The sequence below is a fragment of the Tetrahymena thermophila genome (assembly GCF_000189635.1).
Source record: "Tetrahymena thermophila SB210 genomic scaffold scf_8254659, whole genome shotgun sequence".
Lineage (NCBI taxonomy): Eukaryota > Ciliophora > Oligohymenophorea > Hymenostomatida > Tetrahymenidae > Tetrahymena > Tetrahymena thermophila.
In genome coordinates this window covers 363,891-385,364 of record NW_002476426.1, presented here as the reverse complement: position 1 = coordinate 385,364, position 21,474 = coordinate 363,891, and the positions used below count along the sequence as shown (strand labels likewise).

At 23.5% G+C, this 21,474-nt stretch overlaps 3 protein-coding genes across 3 annotated transcripts; all 3 read right to left on the bottom strand. All coding sequences in view use genetic code 6, as the record gives it.

Annotated features, from left to right (window-relative positions):
* Positions 1-2,680: 2,680 nt before the first annotated feature.
* On the bottom strand, positions 2,681-4,977 carry TTHERM_00046620 (hypothetical protein; the record flags this gene model as incomplete). Its single annotated transcript, XM_001014657.3, has 2 exons — positions 2,681-3,300; positions 4,068-4,977. The coding sequence occupies 2 exons, from the start codon at positions 4,975-4,977 to the stop codon at positions 2,681-2,683; spliced, it is 1,530 nt and encodes a 509-aa protein (XP_001014657.2).
* A 5,494-nt stretch (positions 4,978-10,471) lies between these two features.
* On the bottom strand, positions 10,472-16,731 carry TTHERM_00046590 (hypothetical protein; the record flags this gene model as incomplete). Its single annotated transcript, XM_001014654.2, has 8 exons — positions 10,472-10,507; positions 10,728-10,862; positions 11,048-11,419; positions 12,436-12,708; positions 13,199-15,663; positions 15,753-15,902; positions 16,055-16,481; positions 16,597-16,731. 8 exons carry the CDS (start codon positions 16,729-16,731, stop codon positions 10,472-10,474), a joined length of 3,993 nt encoding a protein of 1,330 aa, XP_001014654.2.
* Positions 16,732-17,498: 767 nt separating this feature from the next.
* Positions 17,499-20,714, bottom strand: TTHERM_00046589 (chromodomain protein; the record flags this gene model as incomplete). Its single annotated transcript, XM_001471271.2, has 3 exons — positions 20,684-20,714; positions 19,422-20,571; positions 17,499-19,329 (listed from the first exon to the last, which is right to left on the bottom strand). Coding segments are annotated over exons 1-3 (2,982 nt in total). The 5' UTR covers positions 20,685-20,714.
* Positions 20,715-21,474: the final 760 nt, after the last annotated feature.

Below are 21,474 nucleotides of genomic sequence, written 5' to 3'. Positions count from 1 at the left end.
TAAAATTCTAGTAACCTTTTGAAAAATTAATTGCAAAGACTCTTGAAATAATATAAAAAACCTACTTTAAAAAGAACATGTTTCCAATATAGTAATGCTCAATCCCAAAAATTTTCTTATCTTTACCTATAATCAATAATTTAATTTTGAAATGTAAACCAAAAACTGGTGAAATTTACCTTAAATAGAAGAGGAATTAATTCATAAGAAATATCAAATCCAATATTCAAATAGAATTATTGTTAAAAATGAATACATTTAAATAGATTATCAATTTTTAAATGCTATAAATTCTATTAGAAAAAAAATGAGTTCATTAAATAAAATATTGAAAATTAAGAGTAGCAATTAAAAAATACAAATTTTTACATACAATTCATACATATATATTTACTTTTTCTTTCATAAATCCTTAATTACATTATTTTTACTATTTTTCTCAAAGGAGCTTACAACAAAATACATATTTTTATTCCTTTACTAAAATTTATGGCTAGAAATATTTAGAAAAAGTTGAATTCATTTAAATATTCTACATAAAATTAAAATCTTTTTATAAAAAATTCAGTATAACTAAAAATTTTGCTTTAGGCTCATATATTTTGTTACTATTATTAAAGCAAATATTTAATCAATATTTTGAGCATAAATAAATGAAAAATATTTAAAATTAACATAGAAATTTTTATTTGAGGAAAATTTAAAAGCTAAATGCTATTTTTAAAATCTATCAGCCAGTTAAATTTTTAATTTAATTTTATTAAATATTGCTACTAAAGTAGCAAAATTTCATTTATTTTTGATGTATTTTTACTTATGTTTTAAATTGATCCATTAAGCTTGTAAGCAAAGATTTTAAAGATAATTGCAAAGGATGCGATTTAGAAGTCAATAATCATACTCATTAGGGATTTAATAAATTAATATTATAATAGTCTCTTATTTATCTAAAACAAAAACTTATATAGTCATAATTTTTTACTCCTTTTATTGTATTTTTTAAGTATTCCATATTATAGAAAGGTATCACTTAATCCAAGTTATTTATTTATTTATTATCATGTTTTAAAATTTACACTCAATTAAATTGCGTTGAACAAATTTTGAAATGATCAAGAAAATAAAAAGAATATTTCATATTAAAGTGTGTAAGTAAACAAATTTTATAACCAAAAGTCATTAAACCTCTAACAGAAAAGAGTTTACTTTATTAAATTATAATTTTTGCTCCTAATAATTAATTACTATATTGTATTATTTCCAATGACTATGTAATTAATCAAATCTCTAAATTCAATTGTATTATTACTGAAATTTATTTTAATATTATTCAAAATATAATTATTTTTTTTGTTAATATTTGAGTATCTTTTAATTAAAGCTTGCATTTCTCTTTTTATTACTTTTCTCTAATAAGTTCATTTTAATTAAATGATGTTATTAAAAATAAATTAATAAGATTGTAAAAAATACATTAATAAATAAATAAAAAACCTCTTAATTAATTTAATGAATATTTTAAATATTTTGTTAATATTTGGCAGTAGTGTCTTTGCTTTTAATTAGTTTACCAAACAAACAAACAAACAAAAAATCTAAAATCGATAAATAGACATAGATTTTACTATAAAGAAGGACTTATGTTAATTTGAGAATATTATTAATTTTTAAGAATATCTCAATGTATTCAAAATTGTTTGTTAAACATTTAATAAATTTAATGTTTATTATGATTTTACCTTATTTAAAAGTATTAAATATCTAAACCAACAGATATATTTTCTTTATAAACATACTCCAAATTAAAGATAATTATAGATCAATAAATCATTAAGCAACTAATAGTGATTATATTAGAATTAAACTAGATTTAGTTACTATTTTTGATAATGAATTAATTAATTAGAATCAATTAAATCTGATTATTATAATTAAATTAGAATATCAAAAAATAAAAGGACTTCATGCTTGATTACTTTTTTTACAATTTTATTTAATATATGCAAATTATATTATATTCATTAGATTAAAAGATGAGTGAAATCAACAATAAATTTTTAAGAGTAATAATAAAAATATAGAGTGCAAATAGTAAAACTAATTCACATTTAGTAGTATGAGTAAGTTTATTTATTTATGTTGAGATTACAAAGTAAGGATGCAATTTATTTATTTTATTTTATTTATTTATAGTAATTAATTTGATTATATTTTTAATTTATATAGTTATTAATATTTATGTTGGGGTATAGTTAATTGCTTAGTTTATTTAAGATTTTTGTTAATTAATTAAGATTAAAATAATTAATATATTTGTAATAGAGTTAGTTATTAAATAAGTAGTATGTATTATGATCCCAATCAGTTCGAATAAGACTTAAATAGATTCTTGTGATTGATGAAGAAAAATTTTAATAATTAATCACTATTTTTCTACTTTTTTATTATGTGTTAATAGTTGTTGTTGCTATTGTTATTATTGTTTACGTGTATCAATATTTTATTGTATATATTATACTTATTTTTTAGTTGTCTATGAGACGATTTATTTATTTATTTTTTGTGATATTTCATTTTACTTTTTAAAATTGTATATTATTTGATATAAAGTAGTAATTTTGTTTTTGTTGTTATTATATATTCATTTTTTTTAAATATTTGGAGAGAGGTCATATTTTTTTCATGAGTATTCAGGATAAGCATTATAGTCTCCGAAATTGCTGCTAAGCATGTTGTATTGTTAGTTAGTGCTAGAATTAAATTAATTCATGCAGTTATTTATATCGTTATCATCATCAAAGCAGTTTTTATTATCAAATAAATCATCCATATAATTGTTATTGACAAGATTGTTGTTATTAATAGGGATATTGTGAGAATTTGCATAAATATCTTCATTTTCTTAATCATTAGCAAGTTTAGTATCAATGAAGAAATCTTATAGTCCTTGCTCTATGTTATCTTAATGATAAAGATTCTATCCGTGTTCAAAGCTATCAATCACGCCAGCATTATGAGGTGATTAGCTAGTTCTAGAAGCTATGGTAGAAGGAGTATTCTGAATTTATTAGTTTTCGTTATTTGGATAACTGTAGCCATTGTTATACTGGTTATTATTGTATAGAGATCCTTTTGAGTATATATTAGCTTTATATGCTGCATGATAGTTGTATTAGTTGGATGAAGGAGGGTTATATTGAGAACTATACTTGGCATTATATTAATCATTATGGCTTGTGTAAGGTGGTACAATAGTTGACTGAGCATGTTAGAAAGTTGGAGGTTCATTGTAAATGTTGCCTATTTTAGTTAAAGGAATTTTATTATTTGAATCAATTTATTATACAAAGACTATTGAAATTTTTAAAGCGCAAATTAGCATTCTGAAATGATTATAAAATTTAATTTTATTGCTATAAAAGAATACTTATGGTAAAATTTAATTATAAGCAATCATTTAATTTTTTAGGAACTTTCTAAGGACATTTCTTATTTAAAAAGCACTAAAATTATAAATTTTTTTTAAAAAAAAATTTCAAAGAAATCTATTTGTTGGTGCATAAATTTCAAGTGCCTTTTAGTTTTTGTTTTGTCATTTAAAGAAAATTTAATATTTATTTGCTGGTAGTATTTAAAAATTTTTTGGATGGATAATTTTTAATAAGAAATTGCATCTTCATTAGGCTTAAAAATTATCTACGCATATAAGCAATTAATTTTTAACCTAAATTTTATGATTCTTCCAAATTTAGCAATTGATTTTTGAAGCTTAATCGTGAAAAAATAAAATCTAATAAATTGAAAGATTTTCTGTATATTTAGGGTATAGGTAGCAGCTTCAAATCATTTGGAAATCAAAAAATAAACTTTTTTTTGTTAAAAATCTTTAAAAGCAATTTATTCATCATAATTTGTTTGATTTTTTTGTTTTTATCAATCAACATATGTAAAGAGTAATTTGATTCGATTAAAAATCGAAGAAGAATAAGAAGAAGAAATAGTCTTTGTAATTTAATCAAAATGGTATCAAAATTTAAAATAAATATGATATATCTGTAAAATATTACATTAATCGGGACAGCGTTGGTCAACAGCGCACCAAGAATTTGATTTCTGAATCATGGGTGCAGAACTATTGTAAGCTGGTACTTTTTCATGGTAAATAGAATTATCACAATCTTGCTGAGATGAATTAGAGTATGGAGCATTTGTACTGCTACTCATGCTGTTAGCACAGCTATTATTTTACTTAATATAAGGTGAAGTATGGTTGTTTTGGTTCTTGGTTGCGTTATTTTCATATTGAATTTGGGGATTTTATTGAAAACTTTGTTATTTTACATTATTTTAGTATGAGTTAGTAGAAGAATTTACAAAATTCTTACTGTTTCCATTAATTGTTTAAGTCTGAGGATTTATATAAGGATAGGGAGGTTGTTAGCTATTTCTTTAGTTTGCAGGATTGTAAACAGGAACTCCACTCTATGTAGGGGAGGTAAGAGAGCTGCTAGTGAGGTGAGTACTGCTGCTACTAGAAGAATTTTGATTTAATAAATGATTTGGATAGCTGATGTTATTGTTGTTATTTGATTGGCTGGTTTAAGGAGCTTACTATTATTAGTGGTGAGGAGAGTAAATTGGGTTATGAGGATAGTGCATTGAGTTAATTTAATCAAATGAACCACTGTGTTGGTAGTTTGGCTGATACTGCTAGTATGAAGAAGGGATTGATGTTGCTCTCTAGCGCATTATTTATGAAGGATAGGGTGGAACCTAATTACGCATCGAGTTTTCTTGGGTTAATCTGATTTACCTTTTTATCTTTCCTAACTCAGAAAGTACTGGTTCTGTATTGCGACGAGCTCTATTGTGTGTAGGACTTGTAATAGTTTTACTCTTCTTTCTGAATTGCTTTTCTTTAACTATAAAGATCTTTCTTTTTTTCTGAACTTGGCTCTGAAGTATTTCGTTTTTCATTTTTGTAAAATGTGTTAAGCAAGCAAGTAAAAGAACTAGTTTTTCTTAAGTATTAATTAAATGAGTTTGTTATTGATTGCCTTTTTAATGAGAGTATTTATTATCTTATAAGTGGGGAAGAGAGTAATAGATTGGTTAATTACTAAGGATTTAGTTGAATTAGAGATGATAAATTGTCTTTAAGGGAGGACTCCTTCTTAATTAATTTTTCTTTAGAATTTCAGAATTTTTATTTTTTGTTGCTACTGAATGTTAGCAAAATAAGTAAGTACTTTGAATGAGATATTGATTGATTAATTAATTGATTCCTGATCGAAGTAAATGCTCTAAATTAAATAGAAAAATCAAATAGCTGGTTTCCGCAGATATAAAATGAGATTAATAAAAGCCTAAGATAACTTAGTATTTAACAGTATTGATGTACTTATTATTATTTTAAAATCTTATTAAGTTAACGACTCAGAAGGATTGAGTATCAGTTATTTGACTAAGGTGATAATCAATTGATAAGGTATTAATATTTGCCTTTATTTGTTGTTTGTTTTTGTGAATTGATTGATAGATTCACTTAAATTTCTTATTAAATTTTTTGTATTTTTTTTTTTTTTGCAAAAAAATAGAATCCTTTAACTTTGTTTTGTTTTTTTTATTTGTTATTTTTTTTTTGTTAATTTCTTTCTCGACTCTTGAAGGGAGCTAATCCTCTTTTTAAAGTAATACTGATTCCTCATTCATTCAATACATCATTTAAAGCTTTATCAAAAACTAAAGGTAATTAAGCAATTCAATCAGAAAAGGTTTATTAGATTGATTGATTAATTGATTGATTGATTGATAAATAGGTTGATTGCTGTCTTGATTATTCATTTTTTTTGTTAATCTTTTTTTTGTTTCAATTTACAACAATTTCTTCTTTCTTTCTCCCCTATCTCTTGCCTTTCAATAACTTCTCCTTCATAGGCACTCTCTATCTCTTAGTCTCTTTCTGACTTTTGATTTAATTTACAGACCTATCTTTCAATCTTTCAGGTGCAAATAGCAGTAGTCCTTTCATTTTTTTCAAATAAACCTTTGATACTTTTCTAATTAAGCAGATAGATAATTTAATAAAATCAGAATATCTTACTCTCTTTCTCTATCCATTTTTTTATTTTGGTTTCCAAATTAAAAAAATCTAAATTGTAAAAATATCAAGGTCAATTTAAAAATGTCTCAATAATAACGGTACTGAGATTTCAATAATTAAAATAAATCTTTTTTAGAAATAAATACAGCTTTAAAAATTATGAAGTAGTTTATTTTTTTGTTAGATTGATTGATTGATTGACGGCTTGCTTGCTTGTTTGTTAGAGTTTAAAAGATTAAGTCTAGTTTCAAAAAAAAAATATTAAAACTCTATTTTTATTCTTTCGAAAAATTAACACACACCCAAATATATATACAAAGAGTTCTTCATATTATCCCCCGCCCCATAGATTGTATCAAACAAATCAATTATTTTAATTGATAGATATAGGGCCTAATTGAATGAGTAAATTTTTTTACACACTGAAAAATTAATTCTTTTTGAAAAGTTTCTTCTCTTGATAGCCTTAGATCATGCGCTAACAGATCCTTAATCTATCAAGCCCTATTGAGTTTCAGAAATAAACTAAAAATAAGCTAATAAAATGAAAAGACTTTTTCAAACATAAAAATAAGTCAAATATTATTTTTTTAAACCTTAAATCCGATACAAATTAATAAATACATGTAGTTAAATCCAAAATACCAGTTTAGATTTTGAATAAGGAAATTAATCAAATAACTAAAAAATAAGCAATTTGTAAATATTGGGGGCATTTTTGTTGCTTCTGTGAGCAATTTATCAAATAAATTGCTATATAGTGTAAGCTGGCTAAGATCTTCATATATATGCCTTTGTTTTATGTAATAAATAAAGAAGCCTTTTTAGTTTAAAAATGGATAAATTCCATCTCAGCAGGCTCTAAACTCCTCATCCAATAGAGGGCCCTCTGTCCTTTTAGCAGAAAATAAATCAAATTCCACATCATTATCTTAAATTGTATCAAAATTTGTCTTTTGGATATCAAATTGTATGAAATTTACTCTAAGTATTCGAATTTTTGCTAGGATTTTTTTTTGCCTTTTACTTTCTTCTTTGTAAAAAAAATTGATTAAGCAGAAGCCTTTTTTTACTCTATTTCTTTAGTTGATTTTTTGATTAATCAAGACACTATCAATAATTTGTACGTAATTACCCACCCTCACTCCTTCAGAAACAGTTCTTTATCCAAACGTTTTCATTTAAAGAAATTTTTTAATGTAAGGAGCAAACTGAATATAGGGCATCACGAATGATAAAGAGAAGCTCAAATGAAATATTTGACGTCTAGTAACTATCACAATCTCAAATAGACGAAAGTGATGAAATAAATAAATTGAATTGTCTGTAATGTTTGAAATAAAAATTTATTTAATAAAAATCTATAATTAGGGTAAGTAAATCAAGTGTAATAAGGTTTATTAGCAGCTAGTAGCACTTCAAACCAACGAATTAAAAAATTACAATGATTTTTGAGAGAAGATCTTCAGATCAAATTTTATTCTCGGTTTATATCAATTCTACTATATGATTCATATGAAATAAAATAGAAAAATTTGTTTTCACATCTGAATAATTTTATATTTTTGAGCATGAAATTAGTTTTTACTCATCAAAAAATCTTTGAATCTAAAATCATTTTTTTGTTTAAGTAGAGTGTGCGAATGAGTTAAAATTGTGTTTAATTTTAGTTAGAACTCTTGCTAGGTTTCTAGTACATGAAATATTTACCTTTAAATAGATAAAGTTACTGCACGAAAATAAAAGTCTTTAACAAGAACATTTAATTCATTGAAAAATACAGAATATTTTAAAAAATTCATTCACTTTTCAAATTTTACCTCTAAACTGAGCAAATCCACTAATTTAATCATAGATTCTACTTTAAATCAAACAAGATCCTTGATTATTTTGTGACAACGACTTACAAAATAAATAAATAAATCAATCAATCTTTAAAAATTTTTGATGCAAAATATTAGATTAAATTTTATTTTAGATTTTTAGGTTCCCGCCCCTTAAATAAAAAAAGATTCTCCTTGCGTTGATTGAAAAAAAAAGAAAAAAGAAACCATATCAAATTTTATCGTATTTGTTAATCAAATATCAAATCATAGCTACAAACTGATTTATCTCTGCCTATGAGTAAATAAAATAAAATACAATACAATACACTTCATTCACCCTTTTAAATTAACCTCTCTACTTTTAGGTAATTATTTCTGTTAAATATTTAAATCTAACCACCTACATAGGTTTTTTACTCATTAAAACTTTAAGTCTTTTAGTTTAAAGTTTGTACTATAGAAAATTTGTAATAGATTTTAGCCATTTTGATTAACTCATTAAGGAGATTTAACTAAATTTTGTTAATTTTGTCAGTAACTCTAAATATCGATGAATTTATCAAGTGGTAAATTTTTTTAAAGCTTACTGTATAACTGTCTTAATGTATGAAACTCTCTTTAATCGCTTAGTATAATATCGAAATAAATCTAGATTAAAATAAGCAATTTAAAAAAAAATCAATCTATTAATCTATGTAAGCATAATACTGTAGATCAAAAATTAAGAATTCTGAACCTATTTTTTGAGCTTGCCTTATTTTCAAGTGAACAAAAGAGAGTAACAAACTAGAAAAATCTTTTAAGAAAAGCCAACAAAAAGTAATTAAAACTTATTTACAATTATAAACTAAAAAAATTATTTTAAATCTTTCCGAATGAAAGCTTTAAGGAGTTTTATTTAAGAAATTTTTACTGTGTGGTGTTGAAAATTGCAAGTATAAAAAAATATTCTAATTTCAGAATAAAAGTTACTCAGATTATTTTCTTTGTTTGAGAATTTCTGTATCAATACATAACCAAACCTTACTATAAATTTCTTGTCTTATATTAAATGTCTAAATTTCATACAAATAAGAACAATTCAAATATATTCAGGTTGCTTTTATTAACCTATCATTTTTTGTTATATTTATTTAACAAACTAAACTCTTTCTATAATTCGCATGAAATTATATTTGTTAAATACTCTGTAAAGATATCAATCAGTTAAATCTTTTAATTTATGCAAGTAATACCAAAAGGATTAGGTCATTAAAAACTTTATTTTACTGTTTATTTTTTTAAAAGCCAAATTACAAAAAATAAATTGGGATCAGTTTCCATTTAAAATTATTAATAATTTCAATGAAAATTCAAGATGCTGTAATGAAAATCTTAAAAATGTATTATGATTTAGATTTAAATAAAATGAATGAGTTCATCATTTATTATCCTTCTTTTAATCCATATTTAGTATTTATTTTTAGAGAAAAAGATCAATTGTTTTTACTAAACAAATTATTATTGTATTATTTTTATCTTTTATTTATATAAATTAAGTAAGAAATCATGTTATAAGATTAATAAATAATTTTACTTTCATTCTATTAAATTTTCAATCATACCAAAAAAATTTTATTTCTCTTTTCATCCTTATCAGATGATTTTTTCTCACAAAAATAATTAATTTTTTCATTAATCCTATTCTAACTAAAGAACTGGATGAAACTTTAATGATCTAACTGAATGTTTTTGATTTAGTACTTTGCTGTTTATTTAGTTCATACAAATAGCTTAAAAACTCCAAAATTACTATTTTTAAAGAAAATTAGGATTAAATTTAGAAATATTTAAAAATTTTAACTTATTTGTTAAAAAAATACTCATTTAACATTTTAAAATCTATTAAATCAAATATTTTTTTAATATCTTCAATTTTATTAAGTAAAAAAAGATACCTAATATAGAAATTAAATACAAATAAGTTATGATCAAAAGTATATTTTTAAAAATTTTAACAACTTTTAGTGTTAAATCATAAAATATTATTTTTATTACTCATTTTCTATTATTTATATAAAAACTTGTTTAGAAATTTTATCAAAAAAATAAAATTTGATATTAAAATAATGACTTAAAAATAAATCTATATTATTTACGTTATTTTATTTTTATAACACCAAAGAATAACAAAATACACTTATTAAGTAATAAAGTAAGCAGGTAATTTTAAAGCCACTGATAACTTTATTCTGATATCTTACCTAGTAAGAAAGGATTTAAATTACAAATATCAGAAATTTGTTTAAAGTAGAAACTTAATATACTATTGTTCAATTTATTTATATTTGAATAAAAAATAAGCAAAAACATAAAATTAAATAAAATAGGATAAGCATCAATAATTACTTTCAATTTTGATTGATATTTTGATATAATTATGTAATTACATTTAAACATACATCATACTAGTTATGACTTATTTTTTGTATTCAAAAGGCTTTAAATGAACAAATTAAATTTGCCAATAAAAGCTATTTAATTGATTATATTTTTCAGAAACTCAATTTTTCTTCAATTTTTAAGATTCCTTAATGTTCTAAGTTTTTCATAAAAAATGGTATTATTAACTGATAAAAACAATTTCTAAAGCTAAGCTCATTAAATTTTTTTAAATTTAAAATTCTTTCATTCAGTGGGTTTTGATGGAAATTAATATTGTAAAAAGCGTTTAAATTGCTTCTATAAAAAATGCAATTTTTGAATAAGATTGAGATTAGCTAATTAAAATTGCTTAATTTATTTTTAAAAATATTTACTTGCTATAATTTTTTTACACTTTCTTATCTCCTTCTGTATTCTTCTTTCTTTTATTCTTCTTCTTTTCTTTTTTTAACCTCAGGGAGCATCTCATAATTTTTATTTGTTAGTTTCAAATATTCTTTCTTGTCCACCTAGGTAAACAAAATTATAAATTAGATGAAATTTTAAATAAAAAAATAAATAAAAACAAACATCTAACGAGCAGTGAATGATTTAATTTTGTTTCTTTCAATCAACAAATTTAAATACTGCTCTTTCATGCATTCCTTAACCATTGGAGAAAATTTAAATTACATAAATTTAAAAGGATATTTACCTTTACTTTAGTGCCATTTGCTAGTCTATCCATAAGTTCTTAGGGTGGCTCTTTTACTTTTTTACTTGGATCATGGAAGCTAGTCATATAGCCTCTCTATTCAGATTTTTAAGAATTATATTAATCATTAATGCTGCTTTCTTCCTGAGAAGTTGAATTTTTATTTTTAAGGAAATCAGGACGCTTCATCATTTCCTTTCTCTATTTTAATATGTCTTCTTTTGTTCTCTCTTTTTTGGGTTCTTATGTATCAGATCTTTAAGCACGCTGCTGTTATTCAAGTTCATATTTTTTAGCTAAGTCAGCTTTCTTCTTTTTAAATAAATCAGCTAAGCTTGCTTAACCTTCTCCTCTAGTAGCATTTTCAGATTTCTATTTATAATAAATATGTATATAGGTTTATTTAGATAATTTATCGAAGTGGTTGATTCGTCTGTTTTTTTTACTGATTAATTTTATTAACAATTATAGTTGCAAAATAAATTTTTATTTTTCAAAAAAAAGTTGAAGTATATATATAGAAAAATGATTTTCTGTGATTAGATACTGTAATTTACTTCTTTTAAAAATCAGAAATGAGTTAATACTTCATTTTAACATTTAAACAATTCAATTAACCATACGGATTTTATTTTTTAAATTTTGCTTGTTCGAAAATCAACTTTGGATGATTAGAGAAAGAAAAACAGCTTGATTTTAGATTAAAGAATTGTCTGTATCTTATTAGAGACTCAGATAATCTACTAAGTGACATAATATCATTTAATGAACAGTAAGTTGAAAAAGTTAGATTTGATGTGATAAATAAATTTTTTTTAGTTTCTTCCCGTTTAATCTTGAAAAATAAATTTCTTTATCAAATTTTTATAAAAAGTGTAAAATAAACAATTCAAACAAGTCTGTATCTTTTGATTGTTGTTAGGATGGATGAGCTTTAAAATAAAAACTTATTTATTTATTTAATTTTCTTTTTATCTTTTTTTCTTTCATACTTTTTTTTTGAGATAACTTTCAATTTAAATTAAGAATATTTTTTGTAATGAAATTGTAAAGATAAAATTTTTCAAAAATTAAGAGCAAAAACCAATAAATTTTGCCATATTAGTTTTCATTTTTAAAATGCTATAAAATAAAATCAAATTTTTAAATTAATAATTTATTGAATCAAATAAGCTACCAAGTAATCAGTAAAATTAAATTTGTATTGTTTGGGATTTGATTTGTATTTTTTGAAAGAATATTTAATGATATATTAGTAATCACACACCTATCATTTATTTTTTAGTTACAATTTTAAATTATCTTTTTTCTTTAAAAAAACTAATTTTTATTCATATCTGTAATCATTCATTCACTAAAGTTTGAGAAAAAAATAAAAAATTAAGTACATTTTGGCTATCTAATTTGTAGGTTTCTTCATCTTCTTCATCTTCTCTGAATTAAATATCCATTTGTATACCTTTTTGAGAATCTCTTGAATTTAAATTTTGTGAGATTCCTGATTTGTTTTAATTGATTAAGGGCTGGCCAAACTTTGCAGTTCCAATCCTACTTTAGCTATCTTAATTATTTTCAAATTAGTTATTTTCGTTAGAAAGGTTTCTTTTTTGTGTAGTTGAGTTTTAAGGAATATACTCTACTCTTCTAAATTTATCAGCACTCTATTGTTATAGAACAAAATTTAAATAAAATTATCAACTAATTATATCTACAAAGAACTTTTTAAAAATATTATCTGAAGTTTTTAAATGCTTTAAATAAGCTTAAACTGATCATTTTTTAAGTTGATTTTTTTATAAATGTTTTTTCTTTGCTTTCATTAACTTAAAGTATTCTGTTTTGCAAAAAAAAATTTGGTTTTTAAGAATGTAACAAATGGATAAATAAAAGAAAATTTAAAAATAAATAGTCTATGATTTTTATTATTTATTGTTAAAAATGTGATGCTTGATTGCAGCCTAAAATACGTAGTTAAAATGCTGAGATCTTAATTAAATTTTTACTTAACTTGTTTTTTTTAGATTACTCTTTTGCAAAGGTATTTATGTATATAAGGTAATTTAAAAAAGATTGTTGTGGTAAGATTATTTTTACATTAAAATGTTTGATTATATGAAAAAAAAAAAATAATTAATGAAAATAATTAAATACCTTATCTATTTCAGAGAGTGAGTAACTCAACTCTGAACTTGGAGAAAGCTCTGAGCGCTTATTGTAGTGCTCAGAGGAGTGATTCTAAAAGTTCTATGATGAGTTAAAATTGTTTTAGCGCAAATGACTGCTATTATTCTTATTAATGCTGTTAAAGTTATTTGAGGTTAGAAGGGAGTCAGTTAATTCTATAAGGTCTTTAGAATTATTATTAGGACCCTTGCTTTAGCTTAATCCTAATTTTCTACTTTCAGAAATATTGCTAGGATTATTATGAAGATTACTGTTATTACTTAGGCCAGAGTATTTTTTAAAACTATCATTCTTATATTTACTCTCTGTTGTGTTTCCAAATTTGTAACCTTTTTCTTCTTCTTCTTCATAATTTCTATATTATTAATCTTACTTATAAACATCCTTAGAAGGTGAAAAGGTGGCTAAAAGATTTTCTTAATTTTTGCTTCCCTTATAACTATTTTTTACACTTGAGTTAATTTATTGTTAATTGATACTGCTTTCATTGTTATAATTATTATTGTTGTTATTTATGCTTGAAGTAAGCTGACTTTCAGTAAAATCACTTTGGTAATGATTATTTCTTATATCGTTTCTAATATTTTTGCTATTGCTTGCATCATTAATACTTTCTGTAAAATCGTTTTTACTATCTGAAAAATCTCTGCTCTAACTTTCATAACCGCTAGAACCCAAAAAATTATCAGGTTTTATAAATGGGTTCATTTTATTCTAACTATTTTTCCCTTGTGACATTTAACTTTCTTTATTATACGTTTACTTAAAGGATGACTTAACTGTATCTTCAACATAATCTAAATTTTCCCTCTCATCATAATCTTCATTCAAAGATCTTTGATTAAAAGAATCATAATTGTTATAAGATTAATTTTAAATTGAATTTGAGTTTAAAAATTAATCAAGCATTTAATTTGCCTTTTTCGTTTTTTCAGGATTGCTAGAATAGACAACTTATCTTTTTTACCCATTAGAATTATTGTACTAATTATTGGTACCGTAATGATTCTAGCTATGGGAGATTATTTATGAAGAGTTATGAGAGGAGTTTTCTTCAATAAAGATAGCCTTCTTTTCTGGAATTGAAACAGAAGATAAATTGAAATTTTTAGCTTGCTATTGTTGTTGAATTAAATCATTTTATCTATTCTTATTATCCATGGTTGTAGTGGCTTAATTTAAAGTGCTAAGTAAAGCATTTTCTTCTTAGCGGATTCTTTCTCTGCTGTTCTTTCTTGTATCTTCTAATTTCTTCAAATATTATTCTTATTCTAAAATATATTGCTTTATATCGTTTCTATTTAAGTTTTATTCTTTTTAAGAAGATTAGTTGCTGCCAGAAGCTGTGTAGGCACCTGTATTGTTGAAATTACTTCCTTGTTTATTGAATTAGAGAGATTTTTATTAACTTGAATTTTTTAGTGATTATTAATCTTTTTCAGAAAACCCATTACTATTGTAAGGAGAGAATGTATTATTTTAATCATTTTATTTATTTACAAAATTATTATATCTCACATTGTTGTCTTTACTTCCACTTCTTTGACCAAAAGTGTTTTCTTCATCTGTAAAATCTGAGTCCGAATTACTTTTTTAGGGAGAAACAAATCTAATCTTCTTTTTTCTATCGCTTGTTACTTATGATACTTTTCTATCACTCATATCATAGCTATCGTAGCTGTTTCTGAATTTATTATCTTAATTTTGAGATTAAGTAAGAATATTAGGATCAATTTATTCTTTGTTTTGGTCACTCATTGATCTAGCCAAGTTGTTGGAAATACTAGAATTTTTACCAGCAGATTGCTGCAAGTTCTTTTAACTTTCTTCAGTTTGATTTTTCTCATGTTACTTATCTTACTCATCTTCTCTTTGCTCTTACGAATTTGAAGCATTCTTTTTATTCTTAGATTTGTCTTAAAAGACATTAGTGTCCAAGGGAGGCTTTCTAAATATTTTAACATTTTTAGATTTTTTTTAGGCATTCTCAACTGCTCTTTTTTCAAATTCTTTTGGGTCAACATTTTGCAAAGATTAAGATTTTTTTAAAGTGGTGCTTTATTTCTTAGCATGAATATCTCTTTCTTTATCATTGATTTCTTCATGTGTCCATTCAGCTCTTTCTCCAAAAAATTCCTTTTCAAATGCCTTTTCAACTACAGCCTTTTTCTAAATGTCTTTTTAGAAATGAGTGACAGGCTTCTCGCTATGATTAGGATTATTAGCTGTTTATTTAATACGATCTTATTCTAGCTCTGCCTTTTTCTTATCCATTTCTTAACTAAATTCTCTAAGAACTCTCTCATTTTAGGTCATCTTCAAAGCTGCTCTTCCTCTCTCTTCCTCTTCTTATTTACGAAGCTTTTTAGTTTGCAATAATTCCAAATTCTTGATTTATGTTTTTTCATATTCTTTTTTAGCATTTTCAAGAGCTATTAATTATATTTAAAAACTAGTAAGTAACTATAAATTTCACTAGAAGCAGAAATAATTTAAAAGAAATTTAAAATTAAAATGCTACCATTTTCAATAAGATTGTCGTCCTCATGCTTAATAACTACAGGGTTATGAAAATAAGTTTTAGTAAAGTCAATATTGTTGTAGTAAGATTTTTTGTTATCCTGCTTTTCGTAAGCATCATATTGTAAAGGATCTTCTTGGACTGGTTCAGCTTTTAAAATATTTATAAAAATATATAAATATTATTTAATTCTCATTAATATTTTCGCTCTTTTTAAATTTGAAAATTATCTTGAGAGTCGTTATTCGTACACAGATTCTTAAGATAGCTTTGCAAAAATCATCTATAAAAATGAAGCTTACGTAAATTATTAATGTAGTTTTAGTAATTTTATGCTTCTTATCTTTCTTTTTCTTAAATTTCTTCAAGCATTTCAATCCTCTATTTATTGAATGATTTCTTATAGTCTAATTTTTCTTACTCTTTTTTTGCCCAATCAGCAGCCTATTATGTTCTGATTTTCTAATTTTTTTAAAATTATTCTTCTCTCAACTTTTATTCTTCTATATCTTTCAATCTTTGTTTCTCTGCTTCTAATGCCTATCTATGACTTTCCCCTATTTCCTTTTTTTGCTTTTCTGCTTCCTCTAAAAGTTTTTACTATAATTACAATTTCTATTAGTATATTAAGAATTGCTAATTCATATATTCTTCTTATTTTTATTGTTCTTCCAACTCCTTTTTTGTTTTAAGATTCTTTCTAGTCTTCTCTGCTTCCTACTATCTTACCTATAAAAAATAGTTTTATTACCTAAATACTTCATTATATTTTTCAATTAATCAAGTTTGATTTGCAAATTATTTTATAAACAACGAGATTTAATTTCAAAATTAAAATATATACTTATTATATTCTAATCTTTTTAAGCTCCTGTTCTTATAATTTACTGTAATCCTTAAATTCTACATTCCCGATGTAGCTAGTTTTGAGAGGATTATTAATTTATTTATCTATTTGCTTTGTAACTGATTGCGCCATACTGAATAAGGTATTTATATAATGATTGAAGTTTTTCTTGTTAAATGTAAAACTTTTATCTGAATAAATTTTTGAAAATCAGAATTTATTTATCAATCAAAATCTTATTGGTTTTTAATTAATTAAATATCATGCTTTTTATTAAAATACTATATCTTAATCAATTCAGTTTAGAAATTTAAATAATTTCAAAGATAAATAATTTGATTTGAGATAGCAAAGCATCCTTGAAGATATATTTTTATTTGCATCTAAATTTGAATGGATTAAGTTAAAAGACTCGAAGTCAATACACATAAACTAAATAAATTAATAGAAATTATCATTTTTTCAATTTTAAATTATATTTTAGTTTGATATTCACAGATTGATCGGTTCAAGATCTATCTATCTAAAGATCAAATTAATTATATCATAAAAAGTCAGTAAAAATTTCATATTGTCTTATTTTAAAAGGCATAATTTAAAACATAAATGAAAGCTCTTTCTTAAATTTAGAATGTTAAGAAATATGGAATTATAAATACTACAACAATATTATTTTAATCGATATCCATAAAATATCAATCATTATTAAATTTAATTTGAATAGGTAATTAAAATATATTAGTTTAAATAAGTAAGTAAAATGGTTGGAGACATTCATAATAATAGGAATGCCCATTCTAATAATTTTAAAACACTTTATCAAATAATTATCACTTTTAAAATGAATACTTTAGACTATTTAGAAATTTATTAGATTTTACAAAAGAGTTTCTGCTGTTTCAATCAACAAAGCGAATAAAAGACTCATAAAATTCAATAACTAAATTAGGATATTTTAATTTGAGCTTATCACCTTCAACCCAGCTACTTATAAGTTAGTCTTTTTTTTTACGAGGAGCCCAAGTAACTTTAAAAATATACTACCCTATCAAGTAAGGATGTATATCCATTGCTATAATTCTATTTGGTTCATCTTTAAGACACAAATTACCTTCATACAATGATTTTATAGATTTTTAAGGATCCTTTACTTCTGGATTTTTGAGGTGCTTTATTTCCTAATATTAGCTAATTATAAACTATTCATATGTTTGTTCATTAAATTGTGGAATATTGTTTTATGATCCATTGTTATTTAAATTCTGATTTGAATTTTATTTTTAAATTCCATTTTTATTATTTTATTGAATTTGCTATAATTCTTTTTTATACTTTTAATATTGCTATTTTGTTTCGGGCTAGTTATATTAGCTTAATTCATGCAAACTTTTAGATAAACCGCCTAACTGCCCTTGGATGTCATTATAATTACTAGGGCGTATTCTTTTCTATTGCAGTTCATCTAAGTACTGTGTAATATGTTTATATGGCTAAGTGTCTTAAATTTCTACAGAGTCATGCTTTTTAACTAAGCGAATTTTAGTAAATTTATCTTTGTCATCTCTTTCGTTATGTAACTTGTATTGAAGTTCTGAATTTTCAACTATCTCTTCTTCGTCATCTTCAATCATAATTGGTGAGTTCCCGTTTAACTATTTTTAGGCATTTATATTTAATTTGCTTGAGTATATATTTTATTAATTTTCTATATGAGGAAAGCTAGAATATTAATTTTATTATTATAATAGCTGATTATATTATTTATCTTCAAAATATTTAGCTTTATCTTTATCTTAAATAATTCTCTATATTCCGGAACCTTAAACAATAGGTTACTATTCCTAAACAGATGATATCATATCCTATTGAATTACAGTGTTTTACCAAAATATTTTATTATTATTATTATTAAAATAGCTTTAATGAGAAAGAGAGTTCCTAAGTTGTATATTCCTTTACTAATCACTAAAATGAAGATTAGATAAACCAGTTGGACTTTATTTATCTAAATATTATTCGCTATTAATCTACTCTCTATTATTAAAATTATCAAATGAACTAATCATTTAATTTTTCAGAGGGCCATTTCCTTCCGAAATACTACCATCTTCAAGTTGATTAATAATCTTAAACTTGTTCCTTTATGTTGTTTCGTTATGAAGGAGTTCTGATTCGATGTTATTATTTGATCCAAATGGATTGTTTTCAACATGCATATACCTCTATTGTTATTGTTAGTGTTCTAATTCTTATAGAGAAGCTAGAACTTCCTTTTGTTCTAATAAAACATGTGTAGAATTTAAGTCATTAGTTTCTTTTTTTCTTTTTTTTTAAAGATTTGATTCTAACTCACTCCCTTCCAGCTAATTTTGATTTTACAATTATGCAAAATCTCTTTTAAAATTTAAAGAATTCTATTTTTGTAACTCATTTTCTTCATATCCTGCATTGTTATTATTGTCATTATCTTATTCTTTCTCTTCCTCATTTAATCCTTCTTCTAATTCTCCTTCTTCCTCTTCATCTTCTACATCTTATTCTCCTTCTTCATCGTCATCATACTCCTCATTTTCTCCCTCTTCATCACTGAAATCTTTACCTTGGTTTTTTATTTATTTTTATGCATCAGATAGATTAGATCCACTATTTGTTTCCCTTTCTTTGAGTTGCTTTTAGCTTTCAATTTAAGAATTCGATGCGATATATTTTTCATTGCCATCTTTTGAAGTACTTTTTTAAGATATATGTTAATTTTTCTTATATTTTTTTCGTTTATTTTTAATTTTTAAATACTGTAAGTAAAGAAAATCTTTCATAATTACTCTCTTTTTGAAGCTTCTTCGGAAAATTGAGTTTTATTTTTAACTAAAGAATTGCCTTTCTATTCATTTGATGCAACTATATTTTATAAATTCTTAGAATTGGCGCCTAACTCATTAAAGATACCGTCTATATCTGCTTCATCTTATTCTTCTATTTTAAGGTCTATATCTTATTATTATATTTATATTTATTGTTAATTTTATTGCAAAGCATTGTCATCATTATTTCTTTTTTCTTTTTTCGATTGAGTGGATGAATATGTTCTTTTTAACTTCTTTGCTTTCGTAGATAAACCGCCTTCATCTTTAAATTAATCGCTTAGAGATTTTCTTTTTTGATACTATTTACGTTTCCTCTTCTCAATAGTTTTATCTACTTTGTCTTCCTAATCACTATCGCCATCTTTATTCTATTATCCATTTTAAATATTTTTCTTTTTCATTTTTGTTATTTTTTTCCTCAATCTAATGCCATCTCTATCCCTATAGCTTTTATCTTGATTTCTATTGTTATGATTGTTTTCATCTTAATTGTCTTCGAACTTAAGTCCTGCTAACTGCTATGTTTTATGTACAATGCTATCGTAACTAGTTTATTCTTTATTTTCAGATGATTTATTTTCATCACTATCTGTCTCATTTTCATTATCACTTGAGCCCTTTAACAATGCCCGCTTTCTTTTGTTGTATTTGCGTTTTATAGTTTCTACGAATTTCCCTTTTTCATCTAATAAATTCTCACGCCTTAAACAACCCACAAAAGTCTTCCAAGCATCTGAACCTGTCATTTTTTTATTATCATTATATTTATCATAAAACTCTTTTAAATTGAAGTAGCAGTTTCTAACATTTTAAAAAGGCTCCCATGTGTTATCGGTATCTTCCCAACCTTTCCACTTTATATAAAATCTCAGATCATATTTACCAAAACTCCTAATTTTTTAAATTGACTCCACCTCGTAGTAGCCATCAGCTAATTGAGTTTACTGCTAATGCGAAACTTCTATTGCCTTTTTTAAATTCCTTTTATACCTTCTTCTCCCTTTAGTTTGCTTTTTTTTTGACATTTAGAATTCGAACTATTAAGCCTATTAAAAATCCATGAACTTACTATTATGATGCCCTTTCAACTTCCTTTCACTATTTTTCACTTATAATGTGAAAATTTAACAAATATTAAATTGATTAGCAAAAAATGCATTGAAAAAGCATAAATAATCTAAAAATTCTATCTATCATTTTCTTGATATGATAAAATTTACTTTGATTTAGAAGTTGATTTTACGATCGCTACCCCTTTAACTACTATTAATATTAATTAATATAAGTTAATAATTTTTTAAATAATAGTTCTCTATTAATATTATTTAATTATTGATTGATATTGCTATCTTTTTACTTTTAAAATTTAGTTTTTTCAGAAGTTAATTTTAAAAGGAGACCTAATATTTCTTGTTTTTTTATCTTTCTTGTTAAATATATGTATTTTCATTTATCTTTTAGACTTAAGTACTAATAATTTACTATCTAATTAAATATAAATATTTCATTCCTAAATAAATTATTGCTTTTTGTTATTATATCATCATGTATTCAATACATTTAAAATATCTATCAAAAAATGCCATATTCATTTTTTGCGCCTAGATAGATAACCCTCTCAATTTGAAAATATTAATTTAATTTTTTTAAACATATAATCATAAAAAATTATTTATTTATTTATTTTTTCAATAAAATTAAAACTAAAATATTATAAATATTGCTCTAAAATTTTAATATATTATTAAACAATTATTTGCTCAAAGAAATAAATTTATTACTTCAATTAAAAAATTTTTAATAAGTTATTTGATATATTTAATACATATAAAATTTAGCTTATATTACACCTTAAATAATCTTAAATTATTTTATAAAAATTTGAATAAAATTTTGGTGAAATTAGACTTTTAAAAATCTTCAATATTTTTGAGAAATTAATTATTAATTTGAACAAAATATATAAATTATGCTATATTTAGCACTTAATTGACTAAAAGTAAATAAATTA